Raw genomic sequence first — 22,816 nt, forward strand, 5'->3', positions numbered from 1 at the left:
AATCAAAGTTACAAAATTTAATTCATATACCTTTAATTTAAGTAGGTATTTTCCAATGAAAATGATACAAATAATTCAATTTATCTTAATGAATTATATATATATATATATATATATATATAATGAATTATATTTTTACCATTCATTCTCTAGATAAAGACCATTTCAAAATAGTCCCACTGTAAGAGATATGTAAAAAATTGTAACTACCAGTTACAAAAAAAAACATTTAGATTTCTGCCAGCAATTTGTTTAAAAAATATTGAATGAATATGTAAATTAGTATACAATAGTAATGTTTATATTTTTTTTAAATGAATAAATGAAATGCAAGTAAAAAGGCACTATATTTGGGTATGGGAAACAATCAGGTATTTAGGCCTCCCTAATTTTTTTCTTGACCAGTTCCAATAAATCACAGATCTTTCACTAAAGAAGTTACGCCGTTGCGATTGAACAACCTTCATTCTATTAAACATGTAAAGTCTTACTTGTTTGGTACTAAAATATGCATGTTAAGAAGAAAATCAGTGTGAATTATAAACAGCCATATTTAAATCAGTTTCGGTGTTATTCAATAATATATTGGAAGCATAAAGTAATGTTTAGTCATATATCACTTTATATAAACTAGGATGGAACCATTATTCTATAAACAATGAAATCTTTCTTTCCATTGTTAATCATACTTGACTAGTGGGAAAAATTATTAATTGGCAAGAGAATATTTAATTGCTCCACGCACACCATGCCATATTTTCCAAAATGACGGATACGCTTCATCATTATTTCATGTTATGTAAAAAGACCGGTGTTGCTTTATATTGACTGTCGAGGATGACATTCATCTAATATTCATTTCATTAAACAGGCGTTTCATGATCAGTCTCTTCAATTCTTCCCAATCTCCATGCATTTGGATCTCCTGCTGCTGCAACGTAATAACATAAACATTTTTTATTACTACAGAATAACAATATGCTAATATAAATTAAAATATAAACTAATATATACATGATATGTCAATATAGAAAATCTATTTGTATGCAACCACAACAGAATATATCTTTAAGATAAAATTGTATAAAACTAAATTATTGGAACATTAATAAACATGTGAATAAAGAACCCCCCAAAACTATATTTAATCTTAAAAAGAATTAAGTGTTAAATAATTCTAAATACATCATGTAATAAAATAAATATATGTAACAAGTTATTATACCAGAGTAAGTTTTCTTTTCAAGTTCTACAATTAGTACTTCATTTTTCATTGTATTTGTAACAATATTATGTTTTTTACTTAACTACAAATCTTTAAATTAATATACTAGGGTATAATTGTCAGGTATGTGGTATTAAAATCTTTTCATTTTATTGAATCTGAGCAATAGTATTATGACAGAACCAACATTGTTAATATAATTGAAATATGAAAAAACATACATAGACACAAAAACAACTCACCTGAATACAATAACCAGAAGAAAATAAATGAAGTTACCCAGTGATATTTGTATAACTGTATGGATATCCATTGCAGAAACATAACATATATCACGTACAAATTTGTGCTAAGTATCTGCACAGTTTGTGTCACAGGAATATTATAGGGAAGACTGAACATTGCTGTGTTGTACAGGATGTAAAGGAGGTGTACGTAGGTGATTAATATGATGCAAAGTGTTGTTCAGCACTTCCTGAGTCGTGTACAGCAGCGGCATTCTCTCTTCTATCCAAAGCAAAATCAAAATTGATGCAAAATTATAAAAAGTGTATGTTGCATATTCAAACAAATTATAAATCTAGATTGTTAGTTTTACTTCAGCAAATACATGCACCAATTATCATGCAAAAGATTTCTATATATTCAACATATACATTTCAATATTTATATATTTACTTAAAGAATAATTGCTCGACATAAGAAAAAAATATATAATTGGCACAATATAAATATAAACTACTAATACAGGATAGTAACGTTTATAAATTGCAACAACAAAAATTTTTAAACTATTCTATAATGAAAAAAATTTACATTACAGAATTTTTTAGATCAAATGATACATGCTCATGCCTAAATATAAAAAATATAAATATATGTGATACTGTACATGTAAACTGCCATAATACATTTTCAAAATATTGTTTCAAATCAATTTAGACAGTTTTAATGATTATAATTTATATAAACGTAAGGGTTTTTTATATATTTAGATTTTCTCTAAATTATAATATCTATAATATCTTTATTTGAAACAACTTTTTGCAATGGAAAAAGACTTTTCAAATTGCATAACACATTTAAATTAGAACTACCATCTACTTTTGAAATGATATCATTAAGGATGATTACACAGAAGTGTATTTATATTATTATATTATACTATATTCACGTTTTATTTAATTTTTCAAAGGGCGTCTTTTAGAGAAGATAGGAATATTGGAATAGTATAGAAATATTACATCCTTAACAATATGTTTAATTATAAACATAAAGGCATTACGTGTATATGTTATATCTTATATATATATGTATATGTGTATAGTGCATGTGCATGCTATTTTTTATACATTTAATATTACATTTATTATTATGTTTTTCATAAGTTTCAAAATCCGAAAATCAGCCAGCAAAAATTATTTATATATGAGGTAATGGGATAATTTAAGTTTCTTTAATATATATGTTATAGTTTTGATAGATCATCGTACACACATTGCAATGTTATTCAGTTTAGTTTAAATAATTAAGTATTAAATTATCCAATTATAGAACATATATGACATTAGAAATATATGCTACTATAAAAACAAGTTGTACTTTGTTTGATATTTGTTCATATATTCGGAAAATTATTAATAATAGATTTATAATATTCGTTTCTAGCTTTTGTAGATTTTATTAACGTAACAAAACAACTATTGCTATAATAGTTACAAGTGTTACCATTGTCCATAAATGCAATATTAAAAAGTACTTACCTTGAAGTTGACGGCTGATGAGAGCAGTAATACCTTGACTATCACCAGTCTTTTTCACAACGAAGAGTTTGGTGTCAGGATCGTTTTCTAAGGCTCCAATACCACTTAAACCAATTACTTGTCCATTTTGTTGTTGATGACTGCTAGCGGCCATCGTTTCGCTAACCTAAGATTATATTAAATACTAATATATAATACCTCAATGAATTCATATGTATTATAAATTTTTAAGAAAAACACATACATACCTGCATCAATTTTTTTACTACATCCCTTCCCAAAATGTGATCAAACACTGCCTGCAGAAATTGATCACTAATTATGCTTAATTTTAACTTGTCTCTATGCCATAATAATATCCTCGATTCTTCCATAGCTGTTATTGATACCTGTTATTGATCACAAATTTATATATTATATAAATACAAGCACACATATGTAAACAAATATGTATTTTTTATAAATTTATTTCATTAAATATGTGTATAAATTTGTTTTACTATGAACAAATAGATTTCTACTAATGACTTAAAAAGATGTATAAACCTGAAAGTATTCGTCTGTAGAAACACCAAACCATTCTGGAGAATCCAGGAACTGATGTGGGAAGACAATGTGCAATGCTCTTCCATTTTGCGAAACTACTAATCTGAAGAAATATACACAAAAAAATTTAAATACCATTCTTTACTTTTAAATTTGATAAAATGTAATTTATTAAGATTTATATTACAATTTATGTTATTTATAATATACACTTACTTCCCAGAAAGTACCAAAGATAAAGAATCAACTTTGGTTACTTTTTCTTGGGCATAAACTTCTTGATATTTCAACTGTCGAATAACCTTCATACAATTTAACACTTTTCTGAACTGATGACGTGATACTCTTAATGGCTGGAACACTGCAATATATACCTGTATGAAAAAGAATGAAATAAAATATAAAATTTATGTAACGTTATTATTAAATGTAAAAATATACTGTAATAAAAGAAAAACATCTATTTCAATAACCTTTTTCTAAATTACCATTTCACTTTTACATTAGAACAACATATAATTGAATTATTCTATATTACACATATGTTTGTTGAAATTAATATTTTCTCAATTTAAAAAAATATAATGTTAGATTACTAATATCCTAAAAGCAGTGATGCTATAATAAAAATCTATTTCTGAAACTGGATATATAAATGTGCAAAAAGAAAAGATAGTATATACCTAAAGAATTTGAATCTAATGCAAACACTATAGCCAAACATACAAGCAATTTACTGTAATTAAAATTCTAATATATCTATCTATAACAGCTTAAAAAAGAATATTACATCATCTAGAAAAAGTAATATGCTATAAATAAAATTTAGAAAAACAATAAAATATAGTGTATATCTTTGTATTCTACATATATGAAGTATCAATTTTAAAAAATGGACAGATATACTTCAATACTTACAAAAATACTATTTCTATTGTATAATGCTAATTATATTAATTCATCATCATTTGAAATAATTGTGTAACATGTCCATCTATTCATAGTAATTAATAATAAAGTCACTTTAACATTCAATAACAAAATATAATAAATTTAATATTTATTTAAATGTTTCTTACATAGCATGTATTTTTATGTATTTATCTAATTCCAAATATCAAATTTTAAACGCACTAATATCTTAAATAATTTTAAGTATTTTAAATTGTTTGGTAGATCAGTAAACACTACTCTGTGATATGAAGTCAAACAATCATTCCTTCTGATGCTTCTCATAGCTTACCTCTTCAACTTCCCTTGAAAACTTGATAGGCCTGAGCTTGTAAAGAAGCGTGCATACATGGACGAAGTTGATGGCAACAAATAGAGCATTCCAGAGAGCAGCATCCAGCCAACAAGCTATTGTCCAGCCCCACAAAGCAAGAAAGGCACAGCCCACGAGCAGAGTGCACCTTAAATAAAGTACGCCATGTATGCCACTTGGTGCAAGATGTGACAATAGAAAGAAGGCATTTGCTAGTTGAAAGTAGATGTGGTTCACAGAAATTCCTTGATACGGTTGGCAGGTAAGAACTCCGTACAGAAAGGTTGGAGGCACTATCGGCGAATGAGGAGAACCAGATCCTTGACTGACCACTGATAGACCAGTAGCTGTAAAATGTTTCTTTTTTAAATATTTAGTAGAACTAATTATACCTAAAACATTAAGTAATAATGTAGTAATAAAATTTATTACTTAATGATTAATGGTAAATTGTTAAACATTGTCTAAAAAAAGTATTTAAAAAAGTTAGCTCAAAAATTTATTAACTGGTAAGAATAATGATATTATCAAATATATAAAATATATTATATATAACTAACATATTATATGTATATGCATACATACTAGCTCTATTATCAGTGGTCACATTCCTACATTCGTCATCTTCACGGTGTGTTGAAACTGGTAGTGATACTTCCGATGTAACAGTATTATGGGGGACATTAAATGCAGCTGCATTTGTTAAACTGCCATCGATACCAAAAGATGTCCAATACAGAAATATAAAAAATAAAATAGAAGCACGCCAGCCTTCTCGGCTTCCTACAGGATCAAAACAGATCCACATCCCCGCATCACCACCAAGCTAAATCAATTTTGTCTTACTCTACAACAATAAAATAAATAATACTTAAATATAAAAAACTGAAATTAAATTTACACAAAATATGAGCACAATTTAAATTGGTAATTGTTATGTTTCATACTTATTCATAGGAGATGTTAAATTGAATATTATATGCCACTTGTAAATATCCTGTCATTTTTCACATTTCTATTCTCAGCTAAAGTTAAAACTTGAAGACAAATACCATCTTGTGGACATCAAATTAAACAAAGGTATTTGCATTACCAATAGCTGCAGGAAGACTATAGAAACATCTGTAATATAAATATGCATTCATAATAAAGTACAAAATTTTATATATGAACCTTCCCATAAATTTACTATGTTCCTGTACTTATTAGAAATGTGTGATTATATGTATGATAACATATCAAACCATAGTTAAAAGAAATATTAAGAGTTTTGTAATAAACTTAATAATTATTTAACATCCTTACTTGATGACACAATAAAATTACCAATTAAAAATGTCAAACTCCAATTAAATGAAAATATTAAAAATTTTGTTACTCTAATGGTGAATTTGAAAGATTTTACAAAATTCAATTATTAATATTATTTTGTGAATTTATAAAAGAAGATAATGCTTTCAAATAAATGTATTTCATGCTGATTTTGATATGCAAGTGATTGTGGATATTGACGCATGTTATAAAGTATCGTATTCAAATCAATAAATAACTTACTCATGGAAAATTTGAAAGGATGTGAACGTACGCAAGGCATACAGATGAAAAAGTAAACTATAACGTTAAGAGTAATTTGATAGTTAGAATAAACCGAACTCGTATACGAAACAAACTTGCTTATCTAATGAACGTCAAACTAGCATAAAGACGTTGCTTTAGCAAGGAGGAGTAAAGACGACGGTAGAGAATTGGGAAACAGAAGGGGGATAAAATAGGCCACGCGGCCCGTAATTTAAGGTTTGTTCAAAAATTTACTAGCAAACACGACCATCCTTTCAAATAAATAATTACCATCGTACGAAAATTAATTACAATTCAAAATACTAGAGATAAAATACAATAAATTTGTATATTCTATATTTGAAACTTACAATTTTTACAAATATTTACTTTTTTGTAATTGTTTGCGTTATTTTTTAGTAATTAAAAGTTTTGAAACCTAAAGTTGTAATTGTAACTTTGAATTAAATGTTTATTATTTTATAAATTGTATATCGACTACAATTAATAATTTATTATTTTAAGGAGTGTTGAAGTATTCGATAAAAATTTGAATTCAATTTAAATACATTATATTAGAAAATAATATTTGAAGTATTTCCTTCTATGATCTTATTGAAGTAAAACATGTTGTCTTAAAATATAGTATTTCTTTTTATATAGAGCGTGCTCTTGGAAACAATTTTAAATTGCACATCAAACACAATATCATTAACGAACAAAAATTTAAATCGTCAATATCTGCCTCACCTGCTATATATAGATCTGTATATGTGCTTTTTGAAATTCTTGTTTCTTTGTTTATAGGTAAATATAATAATAAAATGGCAACGGAGAAGGATTTGATTAATGGTATTTATTAATTGCAAATTTACAAAATGTTTATATTTCTTAAGTAAAAAATATTTTATTACACGTAGTTAATTTATAAACTCTTCTCAATTAATTTTTATTACATACATACCCAATTACTATTTAAATATGTAATTTATTTTCAATATTAATATGTAATGTTTTTTTCTGTTATAAATGTACATATTATTTATAATATAAAAATAAGTGGTATTATAATTAATTATTTGGGTTATATCTGTATTTATGTAATTTATGTATTACATAGTAATTGTTATCAGAGAGTATTTTGTATTGATAATAACAAATGTTATATTACTAAAGATTGTCTTACTTTCTGGAAAAAGAAAGTATAGTTATTGCATATGAAAGAATTTTATTTTTTACAATCAATTTTATATAAAACTTAAAACTATTTAAGTTTTTTTTGCTCATTAATAAACCTATTTCTACAGCAGTTAGAGAATCACTTAAAGCTGATGGGGAGCTTGGTCGTATAAAAGCTGAAATGCGTACAGAAGTCATAAAGTTGTTAGATAATTCAAATAAAGGAAATAAAACAAAGCTTCCAAAGCCACCTTTAGACATTGTATTCTTGAATGAACTTATTCGAGAATATTTAGATTGGATGGGATATAAGTACAGCTCTACTGTATTTATTTCAGGTATTTAATAATGCACTTCATATATAATATACTATATTACAGAAATTAATATATTCATAAAGTACTTAATGAATATCTCTGTTTTAGAATGCGACTTGTCAAAGCAACCTCTTGATAGATTTTTGCTTTTGCAAAGTTTGGGGCTGAAAGAAAGTGAGAATAGTACAAAATTACCATTGCTGTGTAGTATTGTAGAAACATTCAAGAATTTAAAAAATACATGAATATATAAAATTATATATAGACGTATTATTAACAAAAGTAACAAAAGTCTAAAACATTCATACTTAATATTGTTAATAAACAAAAAATATATGAATTATCAAACCCCCATTTTTTAATTAATTTCAGATTTTTGTAATTTATTTAAATTTTCTTTCTTTATATAATAAGATTTTATAGAACATATATAATTTTGTATAGTAAATGATTTCGAATATTTTGTACAACGAGAACAAGGATAAATTAAAAGAATTTCGTCTTTTTATTTCATGACGTCTTTTACATATTGACATTACATTATGAAAGTACAATATAATGCTGCGATATTGGAGATCTTAAATATAATTGCTGTTGTTCTCTAAAAGTATAGTATCAGATTTCTTAAAGATATTATCCACTGAATGCTATAATGTACATTAGTTATTGTAATGAATTTACTTACAGCATTTTAGAGATGGAATTAGAACATGGACAATCATGTAAAGGCCTTAACAATATCTCAAAATTAAATACAAGTTAAATGTCATAGTTTGTTACCCATTCCTTATTTCGTTAAATTTTTCGATCCCAAAAAAGTACTGGCTATTAATAATAAGTAATGAATCACTAATGTTTGTCCAAATTAACTTTGAACGCTGTTGTAATATTGTAAATATAGAATAAATCGACTATATCATTTCATAGATATCAGATAACAATCTCAGTTTGATGCATACAATAGTAAATAATTCTGGTACAAGACCTTACATTAAAAAGCATTCACAAAGAAAAATTACTGTCAGAATTTACTTTTTAAAATATCAAAGACATCTAATGATGTCATTTGTGCTTTGATTTCTTTTTCTTTTTTGCTTGTTTGTTCCTACTCTTTGATTTTTTTGATTTCTTTTTATGCTTTTCTTCATCTGTACTTGTTTCAGATGAATCTGAATAAGAATCTGAATCAGAACTACTATCTTTTTTCATAGATTTCTTCTTCTTATGTTTTTTATGCTTCTTCTTCTTCTTTTTATGTGATTCATCTGAACTATCTGAATCAGTAGTTGAACTATCTGAGGTACTGGATGAATCTTCGCTACTTGTAGATTTTGATCGCTTTTTAAGTGATTTTATATCCATTTCCTTTTCTATGTCTGGCTCATCGAGTTTGAGCTTTTTGGTAGGTAATGAAACCACTTTGCCATCTTCACCATCTGATTCTGAATCTGAAGCACTATAGTCAGGTTCAAAACTAGCTTCATCGAGCATACTACGTTTACGATCGGACACAAGCCTTGGATTCTTTCTTTGCTTCTTTATAGATTCTGTAGCTGGAGGTTGTTCAGGATTTTCATAATTTATTTTAGTTTCATTGCTTTCAGGTTTATCTTTTAAACCAATATTTTCTTTATGCTTCTGTTTCTTCTCTAAGTTTTTTTCTTTATCTTTTTTATGTTTCTTTTCTTTCCGTTTCTTATGTTCTTTGGATTTGCTTCTACTTCGGTGTTCTTTCTTTCGTTTTTTATCTTCCTTTGTTTTCTTGTCTCTACGTCTATCATCTTCTTCCTCTCTACTCTTCAAAAGACCTATCTTCGGGATATCATTTCTTTTAAATGTGCAGGATGGTGTCCTTGCTCTTCTTTCTTTATCTCTATCTTTTTCTCTATCCTTATCTATCCTTTCCCCTTTAGAATCATTACGAGTCGATCTGAAATCTCCCCTCGAATCAATTCTTGGATCTCTTTCTGATCTTATATCGTGTCGTTCACTTCTGAAATCGTTTCTTTCTTTTGAACGATCACCTCGATCTTTATTATCTCGTTTCCTGTCATCGAGGAATACCTTACGTTCACTTCCTGGTATAGATAATGATGAATCAACGCGTCTATCTAATAGTGGAGATATTCGTTTATCTCTTGTACTTCTAGGAGATCTACTTCTAGATTGATTTTCACTTTTCATCTCACGTCTATCTAAAAAGCTTTTCATGGGACTAATTTTCCTTTCTTTATTTTCATCCACTTTTTCACCCAATCTTTCTTTGGCGGAAAGTCTTGTAGGTGAATAAGTTTCTGGAACTGGTTTGAATTTTGTCCGGTCTAATTTAGCTTTTTTCACTGGTTCCGTTATTTCAACGTTTCTTTCGTTTCTTCCTACATTTATAGTAACGTTCACGCTCTTCCTTGCTTCTCTATTAGGTTCAACTTCAAGTACTTTAGGCTCTGGATTCTGATATAGTACTTTTCTACTTTCACTTATCTTTTTAATTTCAATAGGTCTAATGGCATTTATAGCTTTTTGGAAAATCGCATTTTCTGCTCTTTTTAGTACCTCTGATGTAACTACTTTTGCGGACTTAGGTTCATCCAACTGTATTTTTTCCATAGGAGATTCGCATACATCGTCTGTTTTTTCTGTAGTGTCATCCCTCTCCCACTTAGAAAGTTCAGGCATCGGAGCTAAAAATTCATCTTTTTTTGGAGACTTTTCTTCTAACAATGTACTTTTATCTTCTGGTTCATTTTCTGAAAGTAAAGAATACTTCTCTGTTATTACAGTGTTTATTTCTGCATCGTCTAATCCACTATAAAGGCTATCAATAGGTTTGATATCAGATTTTAACTCTGGAATTGGCTTAAAATTAGGATTAGGAGGATTTGTTCCAAATTCTGTATGATCAATTCTTTCTGGACTGGCTTCATGGAATTCAGGAGGTTCTGGATTCATGGCTAAAGATTTATCTTCAAATTCTTCTTTAATCGATTCTTCTATAACATTTTCGGTAGGAATGCAAACTATCCTACTCTCAATATTTTCATCTTCGGTACTAGGTTTTATAACATCAGTTTTTGTGGGCGACATGCTTTCCTGCTTATTTTCCGCAATTAATTCTTCATGTTCAGTTGGTTTAATGGGTTCATCTTTCACAATCTCTTTTTGCCCTGATTTTTTTTCTTTTTTCTTTTTCTTTTTTCTCTCCTTTTCATCATCTTTCTTCTTCTTTTTTTCTTTAATTTTCTTTTCCTTTTTCTTTTCTTCATTCTTTTCTTCATGATCCTTTTCTTTCTTCTTTATACGTTCAGGAGATATATCCTTCGTATCTATCCTAGATTTCTGTGAATATGGAGTTGGACTTTTTCTATTCTTTTTTCGTTCCATAGACCGCCTTTCATAACGTTCATGTCGGTCCCTATCCTTTTCAGTTTCATAATCTCGTTCCCGCCTATCTTTTTCACGAGAACGATTTTTGTCATCTTGTTTGTGACGATCTCTTTCATCCCTGTAACTGAAATAACAATATTGGTATTATTGTTATAGAATAAAATCAAGTCAATTTAATTACGCTATTTGTAAATATAATTGACATTTTTTATTTAAATAAAATAACTTATGTGAACATACCGATCTTTATCATAGTCTTTCTTATCTATGTGCCTATCGTCTTCTCGTCGATCCCGAGTATGCCTATCATCTCGTTCTTTCTCTTTTTCCCTTCTATCGCGATCATCTTTTTCTCGTACTCTGTCATCGTGATCTCTAGGTAATCCTTGTCTTTCACGATCTTCGCGATCTCTATTCAAAATTCTTCTATCTCTTTCATCTCTTTCACGTAAACGATCATCTCGTTCGCGTCCCCTAAAAAAAAGTGATAGTTATATATAGTTTTAAATACAATTTTTTGGATTATTTATGAACGAACTATATGCTTATATACCTATCTTCTCTCAAAGGTAATCTATCTCGATCTTCAGCATCATGATCTTTAAGAGAATGCTCACGATCTTCTTGATCTCTTAATAAACGTCGATCACGATCATCACGTAATGATCTTTCAGAGAGTTCTACACCTGGCGGTGATAGATCATAGTATCCTTCTGTTCCAGGAGGTGCAACATCGTCAAATCTTTTGTGAGGCACATCTCGTAAAGGACTACCAAAACGTTGATTGGATGGTCCAGGATACCTGCTGACAAAAAATTCACAAAAAATGTTCATATTTTTGTTCAATTACCTCAAAAAGTTATTTATAAGTCATACATTTGATTTATAAAAGCTCAGTGCTATGTAAATTCTTTAATTTATAAGTTATTAAAATTTAAAGTAGAACTAAAAATTTTTATACATTTATTTATATCCTATAAGTCTAATTTCAACTTATAAAATTTATTACAATATTTTTATTTATAAATTTATATATCTTTTTGACAAAAATACATATAGAAGTATGTTATTGTTGTTTAATTATATGTACGTTCATCAATTCCAGAGAAAAAATTACAATTATGCTTTATCTAAGGGTTACTAATTTAAAAAAAAATTAATTTGACCGTTTTGTTTTACTTATTGAGGAATTACTATGAAAAGTTAAAACCTTTATATTAAAGCTGATTATGAAACCTTTATACTAAAGCTGAAAAGATGAATGAATAAAATTACCTATTATCAAGTATATTTACTGTCTATTATGTCATAAAAACGAAAAGTAAATAAATCAACATTTATAACTTCAAATACATTACTGTGAGCACAAAAGTAGTATATTGATTGTACTCATTTAAACATTAATATTGCATATTTTACTCACCAACAATGTGCTATTATACCATATAAATACTGTTACATTAGTAAATATGTTGTACAATTTTTAAGTTTTAGTCAATATCATTTTGATAACTTTCTTAAGAGTATTCTATGACATTTTTTTACTTCAAGCACTGAAAACAGACAAAAGGAAATGTTTTTTCTTATGTTACAAATGTTGATTTGGCCCTGAATTCACCTGATTCAGAAACCATGCAGATCTGTCAATCAGCTGGGTAGCTTCCACAATCTCCAAGCTGGTCCTTGCCGTATACACTTTCCTTGCTTCTGTCTTCTTCTTTCACTTTTTGGTTATTTGTATATTTCATAACGTAATGTCATTATGTACATACAAATAATATCTTATATGCATGCAAATGACAAAATCAATCATTCAATATAAGAATAGTAACGAATTAAAAAAAAAAGGAAATCAACAAAAATATATGTGTTATTTTCATAAAAATATTTCCTTACGTCGCGTATACAAAATTACATTTTCTTTGCAAATAATATTGTTATAATGATCTTAAAAGAAAACATAACATTAAACGTTACAGAATAAAAAATACTTATCCCTCTACAATCAAAAACAAAGCTTAGTGTTCACATGAATCACAGCATAAAAATAACTAGCTTGTAGTGTTATGAACCTACTTTAGTTAAACGAATTTTGTCATGCTAAATAGTACAACTTTACAATTTTAAATAATATGCTTAACGCATATAATAATGACACTTACGAAAAAGTTTATAAAATCTTTCTGTTCATAAAAATTTCATAGAAATATTAATATAAATAATATCAATACTGTAATAAGTATGATTCTGAATTTAAAAATTTCTCCAAATACATTACAGCCTTCCTAATAATGCAAGACATTAATGTCTATTCGCACTCATTCCACTGTTATTAACATAACATAATTTAATAAATTCTTTCCTTAGTTTTCCTTCTAATAATAAATTTTAAAATTATTTTGGTACTTACAGAAGTTGATTGTATATATTACAATATTCAAAAATAATTTTGAATTCCTATATTTTTAATAAATCTATATGACTAATATCAATAAATTATAAAGAAGATATAAACTACATATAATTAACTAGTCATGTGATTATTTACGATAGCTCTTCAGTTATGTCAATAAAAATTTCAATCATTGTCTATCACAGATAATACAATACTGGATTCAAATGCTATCAGTTTCCTAAATCATAAACTGATACATTAATGTTGCATGATTTAATAATACAGATAAAATTTGTTATTGGAGAACATGAAATTAGAAAGGATCATTAATAATAAGATCTTTTGTATTTCATTTATTATATTATAATGTTGTAATTAACAACTTTATTTGAATAATATTTATACAATACTTCTTGAAGTATTTTTATAATAAGACATAAAAATAAATAAACGTGCTTAGATCCTTCCAATTAAATGTTTTCCAATTTACATGTAAATTCTGAATTATATGAAATTATAAAAAAATCATGTATTATTTCAAAATATATTTCAATACCAGCTTATGTTGATTGCTTAACTTTTTCTGCAACTGTTTATGGGTTTCAATTTAGTAATTGGTATGTATGAGAAGCCGAAATTTGTTTAAAATTAATGGAAATATTTAAAACACAGAATAGATATTATTAAAATATTAAATACAGTATTGCAAAAATATAAAAATATTCATTAATGCAATAAAAATCAACCTATTACGAAATAAATTGATTCCTAAATATATGTACATATTCTAAATTTTCAAAATATCTCGATTATCCAGTTTATTTTATTCAGTATATTTGTTTATATATAAAAATTTCATTGTTTCACTATCCAAACTTTCTTTGGATAATCAAGATCGTAATATTTGAGTTTTATTTTATATGTATTTTGGAACTTTACTCAAAAGAATAAAATATTTTTTAGAAATTATCAAAGTATTTCTACGAAAAATCTCCATAGTACATACAGTATTTTTTAATGAAAAATACAGCAAAAGAATACAACAGAAAATACACACACACACGAGCGCGCGCGCATATATATATATTATATATATATATTTATATATATACATATATATACACACGTATATGTGTACATGTGTGCGTGTGTGTATGACACACGCATTCGTTTACACACTCGTCTATAACTTTGTATTGATTATATAGATCAAATCAGTCTTTAGAAAAACAATAACATGAAGCTTTTCCTTTGCAAAACATTTTGTTTAAAACGTTGATTTTTTCAATTGAATTTAAAGCTTAATATTTAACTTATATATCTTTTTTAATCCTTATGAACCGAGATTGTCAATGGCTTCATAGACTTATAATCTACGTCGTGAATAAAGTAATGACTTTTTCAAATCGACAATATATCTAGAAAACAGTCGTTATATTATTTACAACTTAATAATTTATTTAAAAGTTAACAATTATTTTAATTGTTTTATTGTAATATTTTCTTAATGTCGAAAATACATAGTAATAAAATAATATTACTATTGTTGTTACAGTCATTACTTTTAATAATTAAATACTTAATTGAAATGCAGGTGAATGAAAATAAATATTTTTCAGTAAGGTACAGTTATGTAGGAAAATAAACTCTTTACAATCTAACATTATCATTTTTATATCAACCCATACTCAAAAATCTCACAGCACACTACTATCAACATATCACTCTTGTGACAACAAAAATTTAACATTATTTGAATAGTTGCATAAATTTATGTTTTTCATTTATTACTTTTTACAAAATATTTTTAATTAGTAAAATAGATTGACACAATTTCTTGATTTATTACAATCAATTTCTTTCATATTACATAGCATATTTTATTTCAATCCATAAATTATTAAAAATTAAATTTTATTGAAACTTACATATGTACAAACTTAAACTAATTTATACAACTATTCTTGTGTATGCGTGTACGTGTGTGTGTGTTCGCGCGCGCATTTTGTATATGCATATGTATGTATATATACGTATATTCATACATATACATATATATAACTATGCTTTTAAAAAACATATATGTATACATTATCTTTAAAATGTCATAAAATTCATTATTTCGCTTTCGTTACATTCACCATAATTCCGGAGCAGTCTTAACCAGGACAGCGGCGTAAGATACGGTAGACTGTCTGCTTAGCGTGTACATGAATTAAAGTACTATTGAGGCGGAAATACCTGTTGTAGGAATCATAATAGTCTTTCCTGTCCGTAGGTGGAGGTCCCAATGACATAAGTGGTGGTGGATGACTTCCACTGACTAGATGCGGCAGCAAAGGCGGTATATTATGCTGAGCTGCTTGGTTCCTTACTGGATATCTCTGTATTGGTCTATCTCGAGGAGGTAAATCCCTCTCTCGATCTCTGAATTGATAATCATGTGCTGGTGAATCATTGTAGTAACTATTGTATCCTTCTCTAGGTTCACGTGATCTTGGTCGATCCCTTTCACGATCCCTTTCTCGCTGGAATCTAAAAATATTATTCACAATTATCATAAATTAATTAAACAATTCTTTAACAGTTATTTGAAATGAACATAATAATATAATTATACCTTGGAGGTGATCTAGCTGGAGATCGATATCTAGGAACTAATTCTCTATCACGTTCACGATCACGTTCTCGATCACGTTCACGTTCACGTTCACGTTCACGCTCGCGATCACGTTCACGCTCGCGATCACGTTCACGATCCCGTTCACGATCTCGATCACGGTCGCGATCACGATCTCGATCACGATCACGGTCACGATCACGGTCGCGATCTCGATCTCGATCTCGATCTCGATCGCGATCACGGTCACGATCTCTTTCTCTATCCCTTTCTCTGTCTCTATCTCTATCTCGTGACAAAGATAGTCTAGGAGATTGACTACGTGAGTATGATCTAGAACTGTAAATAATACAAAGAATTTCAATTTTATTCCAATAATTACAAATGTCATAGATATTGAAATAGTGTAGAAAATTTATCTCACCGACTAATTGAGAAGCTTCCACTTCTTGATCTACGTTTTGGTGTACGACTTCGTGCTCTAAGAGGTAAAGGTGATCTTGAAGATCTTCGTTTTGAAGGAGGACTTCTAGATCGACTTAGACGAGGTGGGAATGGTGATCTGCGGCCAAATGAACGTGATCTAGATCTACTGTAACTACGAGATCTTGATCGTGTTCGACTTCTTCTCCTATGTTTTCCAAGCCTTCTATCTCGCTCATCTTTTTCTCTTAGCATTCGTTCAAAAGCTTCTAATGGATCATCAATTATACTGGAAATAATATCAATATTATGATAATAGACCAATCTACTGTATTGAATAAATAGCGGTTACCTTTATCAAAGTATATCAACTTACCCAGGTGGATTACCATTATGAATATTTCTACTTAATCCTGGTGGTGGTGGTTGCAATCCTCTATAACTAACTGAAAAGATATGAAATGTTTCTAAATATTTCAAACCAAATAAATTACCTATGTTAAAAATTTAGTTGTACAATTTGAAATACAATTGTCCATTAGAATATTACTTACGATGATGTATTCCCCTAATTGGTCTTGGTGGACCATTATAATTTCGAGGTGGTTGTGATGGTCTGTACCCTTGTTGTTGATAAGGAGGTCTTTCATATCGTGGAGGCCCATAATGGGAGCCTTGCTGATGGGGATACATAGGTATCCGATGACTCATATATGGATCTGGCAATAATGGTGGATTATGTGGGGGTACATTAGGTGGAGGTTGATTATAGCTTGGTTGAGGGATACGATCTTCTCCCGGTGGAAAAGGTAAAAGAGGTGGCTGATTACCAGAAGAAGGCACATGTAAATGTGGTTCATCAACCTGAAATAATAATATATATGTATATATAAATATGAAAATGGAATATTTTTAATAATATAAGTGTAAAATATTTCGAACTTACTGTTGGTGTGCCTGGACGATCTTCAGTTGATCTCCGTATAGCATTATCATAATGTATATTAGGTGGATAATGTCCATCATCAGATGGTAAACCTTGATAATTTTTTGATGGGGGTGGGTTCATCAAATGTGGCAAAGGTGCTCCTTGAGAATTATAGTCGCTATGTTGTGAATGTCTAGGAGATAATGATCGTCTCCGATTTACTGGTCGCAAATTTTCGATTCTACGACCACGTTCTCCACTTCTAAAAGATAATAATTATATAAATTAAGATAATGTTGGATAGAAAGTTTGAAACTATAATTAATTAGATTAGGCTACAAACAGTCTATATACATAGCTATAAAATACTATTACAAATTATAAAATTAATTCTATAAAATAGGTGTCAGTTTACTACTTAAATATTTTTACCTATCACGATGTCCATCCCTGCTGAAACTTCGCCTACGTTCTCTTGATTGTCTTTCACCTGGATATTCATTCTCACGTTCTTTCTTTTCACGACTTGGAGGATCACTTCTTTCTCTATCTCTTTCAGGTGAACTACCAATTGCAGGTATTGGAAGTAATGGTTCAGTTCCTGGAGGTGGTGGAACTTCTGTTTCCTCGTCTGTTGTTAACTTTGTTACAGTATCACTTTGCAAATCAGATTCTGATGCTGTTTCTGGAACAGCTATTAAAAATGATATTTAATATAACGATTTGTATTCTATATTTCATATTGTTAAATAATTAAGTGATGTTTGCAATATCTCATATTGATCGTTATGAAATTCGGAAGGTAAACTACCTTTATATTTGAGGTTAAACATAACCTATATTAACTAGTGAAGTAAATTTGAGCATAACTTAACCACTATGTAATATTGTACATTTATGTAATAATCGAATTTCTTTAAATAATACGAAACAATCTTTTTAAAATCGTCCTTATCCTGTAATTTTATTGATAAAATATAATTTTGTAACAAAGATTGTATCAAAAATAATTTTTCATATTTTAATAAAATAAAAAAAAGATGTATATAATTTAAAATGTTTTTAAGAATAAATTTTAGCAATTAATATGTTAAGTAACGCTTTAAAATTTTCCAACGTTTCTTGTATTTCTAAAAATTTATGGATTACCTTTCATTTTACAAAAATATAGAAGCTATGTAATAAAACTTAGATATTTAAAAGTTCTACTCACTAGTTGTTTGTGGCTGTGTAGCTCTAGCAGGAAATTGCTGTTGAGGAGATTCAAAATTTGTTGTTTGTGATTCTGTATATTCTTGAGGGGGCATATTAGTTGTGTTTGAAGATTGGACACTTTTACTTTGGTTTGGTACTTGATTGGTTGCTTGATCAGCCTTTTGTTGTTCTAATTGTACTATAGGCTGTTTGTTTGTTTGTGGAGAATGTCTATATGTCTGTCTTTTAGCATACCCAGTTTCATTCTTAAAATTCATTACAGCATTTCGTAAAAAGCGGTTGGGGATAAGAGTTTCTGGTGAAACATCTTTCTCATTACAATCTGGACATTCATGTTCTTCAGATTCTAATAAGAATGTCCGAATACCTGTTATACACATATTATAAAAGTGCATTAAAAATTGATAATAAATTCTAATAGATATAAATATATCAAAATTTTAAAAATTACATTCATCACAAAATGAATTTCCACAGCATGGTATCATTACTGCGTCTGTTAAAAGATCTTTGCAAATATTGCACAATAAATCCTCTGGAATCTCTGGTTTTTCTACAGCAGGTTCAGGATCTTGTGAAAATGGTGGACGTTCTTTTTTACCTTCTTTATATGCTTGACTGAAAATTAAAGAAATAGTTAAACGAATTTTAAAAGTATATGATATATTTATTGACTTTATTAATCATTTTATATATTAAAACATACTGATCAATAGCTGGTACAGCATATTGACCCGTTGGTGTCATCATAGCACCAGGAACTCTTGGTCCTTCAACTGGAACCATAAAACTCCTAGGAATACCTGTACTTTTCTTAATTTCTATAGGTTCCTGATTTGTCCCAAGTGGACAATTTTTAATCCAATGTCCGGGTTGATGACATTTATAACAACGATAATTTGCAGGTACATCACCAGTTTGATTAGCTCCACGTATTTTCATGTAACTGTTAAAGATATACATCATATGTAGAATTTTGGTATACATATAAGATAGAAAACAAAAAAAGAATAAAGCCATATACAAGATAGAATAAAATAAAAAGTTTGCTTGTAAAATGGCATACTTTGATGGATCATAATCTTGCGTAGATTGAGTCATCATTGCCCGAATTTTGTCCTCTTCAGAGCCATCAAGTCTTGTAAGATCTACAGCTCTGCCTAAATTGGATTCATCTTTTAAATTACTAAACGAAGGAGCATCATTTCTGTCCCATGATCGCTTTTGTTGAACTGTTAATGGAACTCTAGCAACAATAAGGCTAGTATTTTTTGCAATTAATGCATTATCATCCGTATAATCTAAAAGAATCATTTCTATACTTTACAAAAATTGGTACTTCTTATGAAAGTATTATAATTATTTGCAAACAAATATATAAGAAACAATGATAAAATATTTTATATTTGCCTTCTTTAGTTTGTGCATTTGTTATTTGCAGATCAAAATCAGTGTTCTTTCCTATACGTTTTTGATGAAAAATAGCCTTCTTCAAATCTGCTACGGAAATGTGTAATCCATCAAAGGATACAGTATCATAATCTAAAGTAGATTTGAATTTATAGTGTACTGACATTTTTGTTATTTATATATCCTGAAAAGAAACAATGAAAATTAAAAAAATAATTATACACAGAAAAACACTGAAATTAAATGCATAAAATTTATAAAAATTACAAAAAAATGTTTTTTATAAATATACAAATTTTAATAATAAAGTAGTATACTTATACGATAGCAAAATGTCTCATTTAATTTATATATATATGAATATATATAGTCTTTGTTTTTATATGTATATAAAATTCATACAAATCACTTAATAAATAATTTAATAAAATTTCAACATAATAATATTTTACACAAACAACAAACTACATTAGTTTAGTTTATAAACTGCTTAAATATTCTCTTCATTATTCCTTTAGAAATTATGCCATATCTTTTCCTTTTTCTTGAAACTAAGCAAAATATTAATATTACACTTTAATAATCTTTATACGAAATTAAAGTAAGTACTATATTCATAATTTTATATTACATAGTTATTTTAATGCAATTAATATATAATTCCCTCTTCCAAATACAAATTCTATTTATTTTAACAAAGGTTTAAACAGTGTTTTATATTAATTATTTTGAAATATAATAACACAAATAACAACAAATAAATATTATATAAACTGATTTAAAAATACTACTTATGACATTTAACAATAACATTAATATAATTTATGTTACATTACATTACTAATACATTTGTGTGTACGTGCACGCACGCGCGCGTGTTATATTACTCCAAAATATACATATATCTTCCATAGTATCAAAATATTTCGTACAAACATTGAAAGTCTTCCAAAAAAATATTATGTATAAATAATTTATTTCTTAATGAATTTACATTCATCATAATACATCCACATATATAGACACATCCACAATAAATTCAGGTACATGTTACGTATCTATACATGTATGTGTATAAATGAGTATATATATATACACATGATACAAACGCCCATATATATTACAAGAATTAACAAACATAAATAAATAATCTTTTTTAAGTGATGATAGCTTGATAGAACTAGAAATAATAAAATGCTCGATATTGACTAATTAAAAACGCATTAAAAATGTTAGTGAGGTTAAGAATCAATGTTACAAAATGAATGTAAATTGGAATATGAATAAAGAAAAGAGAAGAAGGAAGGGAGAATTATTACTTATTCACTACAAATACTCACTACAAAATGAATAAATTCAAATAATGGAAGCGATAAACGTATATTCATCCAGTACATACAAATATGATTTCCAACTTCTAGCATGTTGCGAGGAATAGTCAATTTTTTAAATATTTTTCATAAACCCCGAAATCAAATATCTAACCTGTACACACACACACGTATCGACTGCAATAAAAGCAAGACATTCTGAACAAAACACTGCAATCGCATAACCGAAAAACACCAAGTGAATAATTCAATCGTCTATAGTAGCAATGACACAGTGAGTTTATAGATGGCACAATCAATAACATATATATGTTATGTCTTACCTTCAAAATAATGTTACAGTTTGTTGCATTTATTATACTTTATTCATTCAAAAAAGGACAATAATATTATCAAATGATAGATCATAATATATTATTTAGTACATTTAAATAAATAGGTTATTATTTTCCATGTATTTTTAAAACTTTTATATTATGCTATATAATATTCTCTAGGATTATAATAAAACATCAAATATATCACTGACGATCTAGGGACATTACATTCAATCAAAACTCTATCAAAATGTGAAAACGATTCTCTCACAAAGTATCGACATAATTAATGCTCGAATTATTGAGCAAAATTATTAAATGAATGCTAGTACAAATAATATATAACAATATTTATTACTAAAAATATATTTGTTTATATAAAAGTAAAGATTATGCATAGAATGTATGCTATGTACGTTCTAATGGAAAAGGAAAATGAATAATACTTTATAGATTATATCTAAGAGATAAATTTCAATTAATATTTATAATGTTATATTTTATATTTATTACAAAATTATTATAAGCTCCAAAAATATACAATGCTCAATGATTATATTATATATATATATATATATATATATATATATATATATATATATGCGTGCATATGTTTAGTTTATAGGATACATTTGCGCGTATACTAAATAACAAAAATTTTATTTGATTTTATATAAAAATTAAATGTTTTAAATTTTCCTAACTTCTCTTATTTTAAAAATTTTCAGTTTAAAATTTTGTAAAATTAGTATAAAATGGATAAAAATTATAAATTTGTGAAATTCCTTCTCTTTATTCCCGAAAATCACTTATTTTTGTTTGTTAAGATTATTAATATTTGTTAATATTGATTTATGAAATGTATTATAATGTATTACACTTATAAAAAATAATATTATAATTAATATCAACACATAAATCAATGTACAATTTGAAAAAGTA

The 22,816-nt window shown here is 27.6% G+C and overlaps 3 protein-coding genes across 9 annotated transcripts; 1 reads left to right on the forward strand and 2 right to left on the reverse strand.

Annotated features, from left to right (window-relative positions):
• Positions 1 to 533: 533 nt before the first annotated feature.
• Positions 534 to 6,494, reverse strand: LOC139993944 (popeye domain-containing protein 3). 4 transcript variants are annotated; one of them, XM_072016143.1, is made up of 9 exons: positions 6,353 to 6,492; positions 5,746 to 5,920; positions 5,384 to 5,645; positions 4,778 to 5,145; positions 3,751 to 3,908; positions 3,535 to 3,637; positions 3,237 to 3,377; positions 2,989 to 3,154; positions 534 to 928 (listed from the first exon to the last, which is right to left on the reverse strand). In XM_072016143.1, exons 3-9 carry the CDS (start codon positions 5,604 to 5,606, stop codon positions 864 to 866), a joined length of 1,224 nt encoding a protein of 407 aa, XP_071872244.1. In that variant the 5' UTR covers positions 5,607 to 5,645; positions 5,746 to 5,920; positions 6,353 to 6,492; the 3' UTR covers positions 534 to 863. The 4 variants fall into 4 exon arrangements, with proteins under 4 accessions (XP_071872244.1, XP_071872243.1, XP_071872241.1 ...); XM_072016142.1 differs by having other exon boundaries at positions 534 to 931; XM_072016140.1 differs by lacking the exon at positions 534 to 928 and adding an exon at positions 1,474 to 1,732.
• LOC139993951 (centrosomal protein 20) lies at positions 6,461 to 12,187 on the forward strand. Of its 3 annotated transcripts, none has more exons than XM_072016151.1 (4): positions 6,461 to 6,592; positions 7,163 to 7,207; positions 7,663 to 7,872; positions 7,960 to 8,109. In XM_072016151.1, exons 2-4 carry the CDS (start codon positions 7,180 to 7,182, stop codon positions 8,094 to 8,096), a joined length of 375 nt encoding a protein of 124 aa, XP_071872252.1. In that variant the 5' UTR covers positions 6,461 to 6,592; positions 7,163 to 7,179; the 3' UTR covers positions 8,097 to 8,109. The 3 variants fall into 3 exon arrangements, with proteins under 3 accessions (XP_071872252.1, XP_071872253.1, XP_071872254.1); XM_072016152.1 differs by lacking the exon at positions 6,461 to 6,592 and adding an exon at positions 6,605 to 6,650; XM_072016153.1 differs by lacking the exon at positions 6,461 to 6,592 and adding an exon at positions 11,958 to 12,187 and having other exon boundaries at positions 6,959 to 7,207; positions 7,960 to 8,025.
• Positions 8,338 to 20,392, reverse strand: LOC139993942 (uncharacterized). Of its 2 annotated transcripts, none has more exons than XM_072016138.1 (15): positions 20,227 to 20,392; positions 19,883 to 20,117; positions 19,523 to 19,762; positions 19,268 to 19,434; positions 18,815 to 19,183; positions 18,034 to 18,295; positions 17,620 to 17,863; positions 17,228 to 17,537; positions 17,050 to 17,119; positions 16,675 to 16,962; positions 16,251 to 16,589; positions 15,872 to 16,165; positions 11,789 to 12,037; positions 11,476 to 11,709; positions 8,338 to 11,359 (listed from the first exon to the last, which is right to left on the reverse strand). In XM_072016138.1, exons 1-15 carry the CDS (start codon positions 20,390 to 20,392, stop codon positions 8,914 to 8,916), a joined length of 5,913 nt encoding a protein of 1,970 aa, XP_071872239.1. In that variant the 3' UTR covers positions 8,338 to 8,913. The 2 variants fall into 2 exon arrangements, with proteins under 2 accessions (XP_071872239.1, XP_071872238.1); XM_072016137.1 differs by having other exon boundaries at positions 11,789 to 12,040.
• Between the last annotated feature and the right edge of the window lie 2,424 nt (positions 20,393 to 22,816).

This window comes from Bombus fervidus, chromosome 14, assembly GCF_041682495.2.
Source record: "Bombus fervidus isolate BK054 chromosome 14, iyBomFerv1, whole genome shotgun sequence".
NCBI classification, from domain to species: Eukaryota; Metazoa; Arthropoda; class Insecta; order Hymenoptera; family Apidae; genus Bombus; species Bombus fervidus.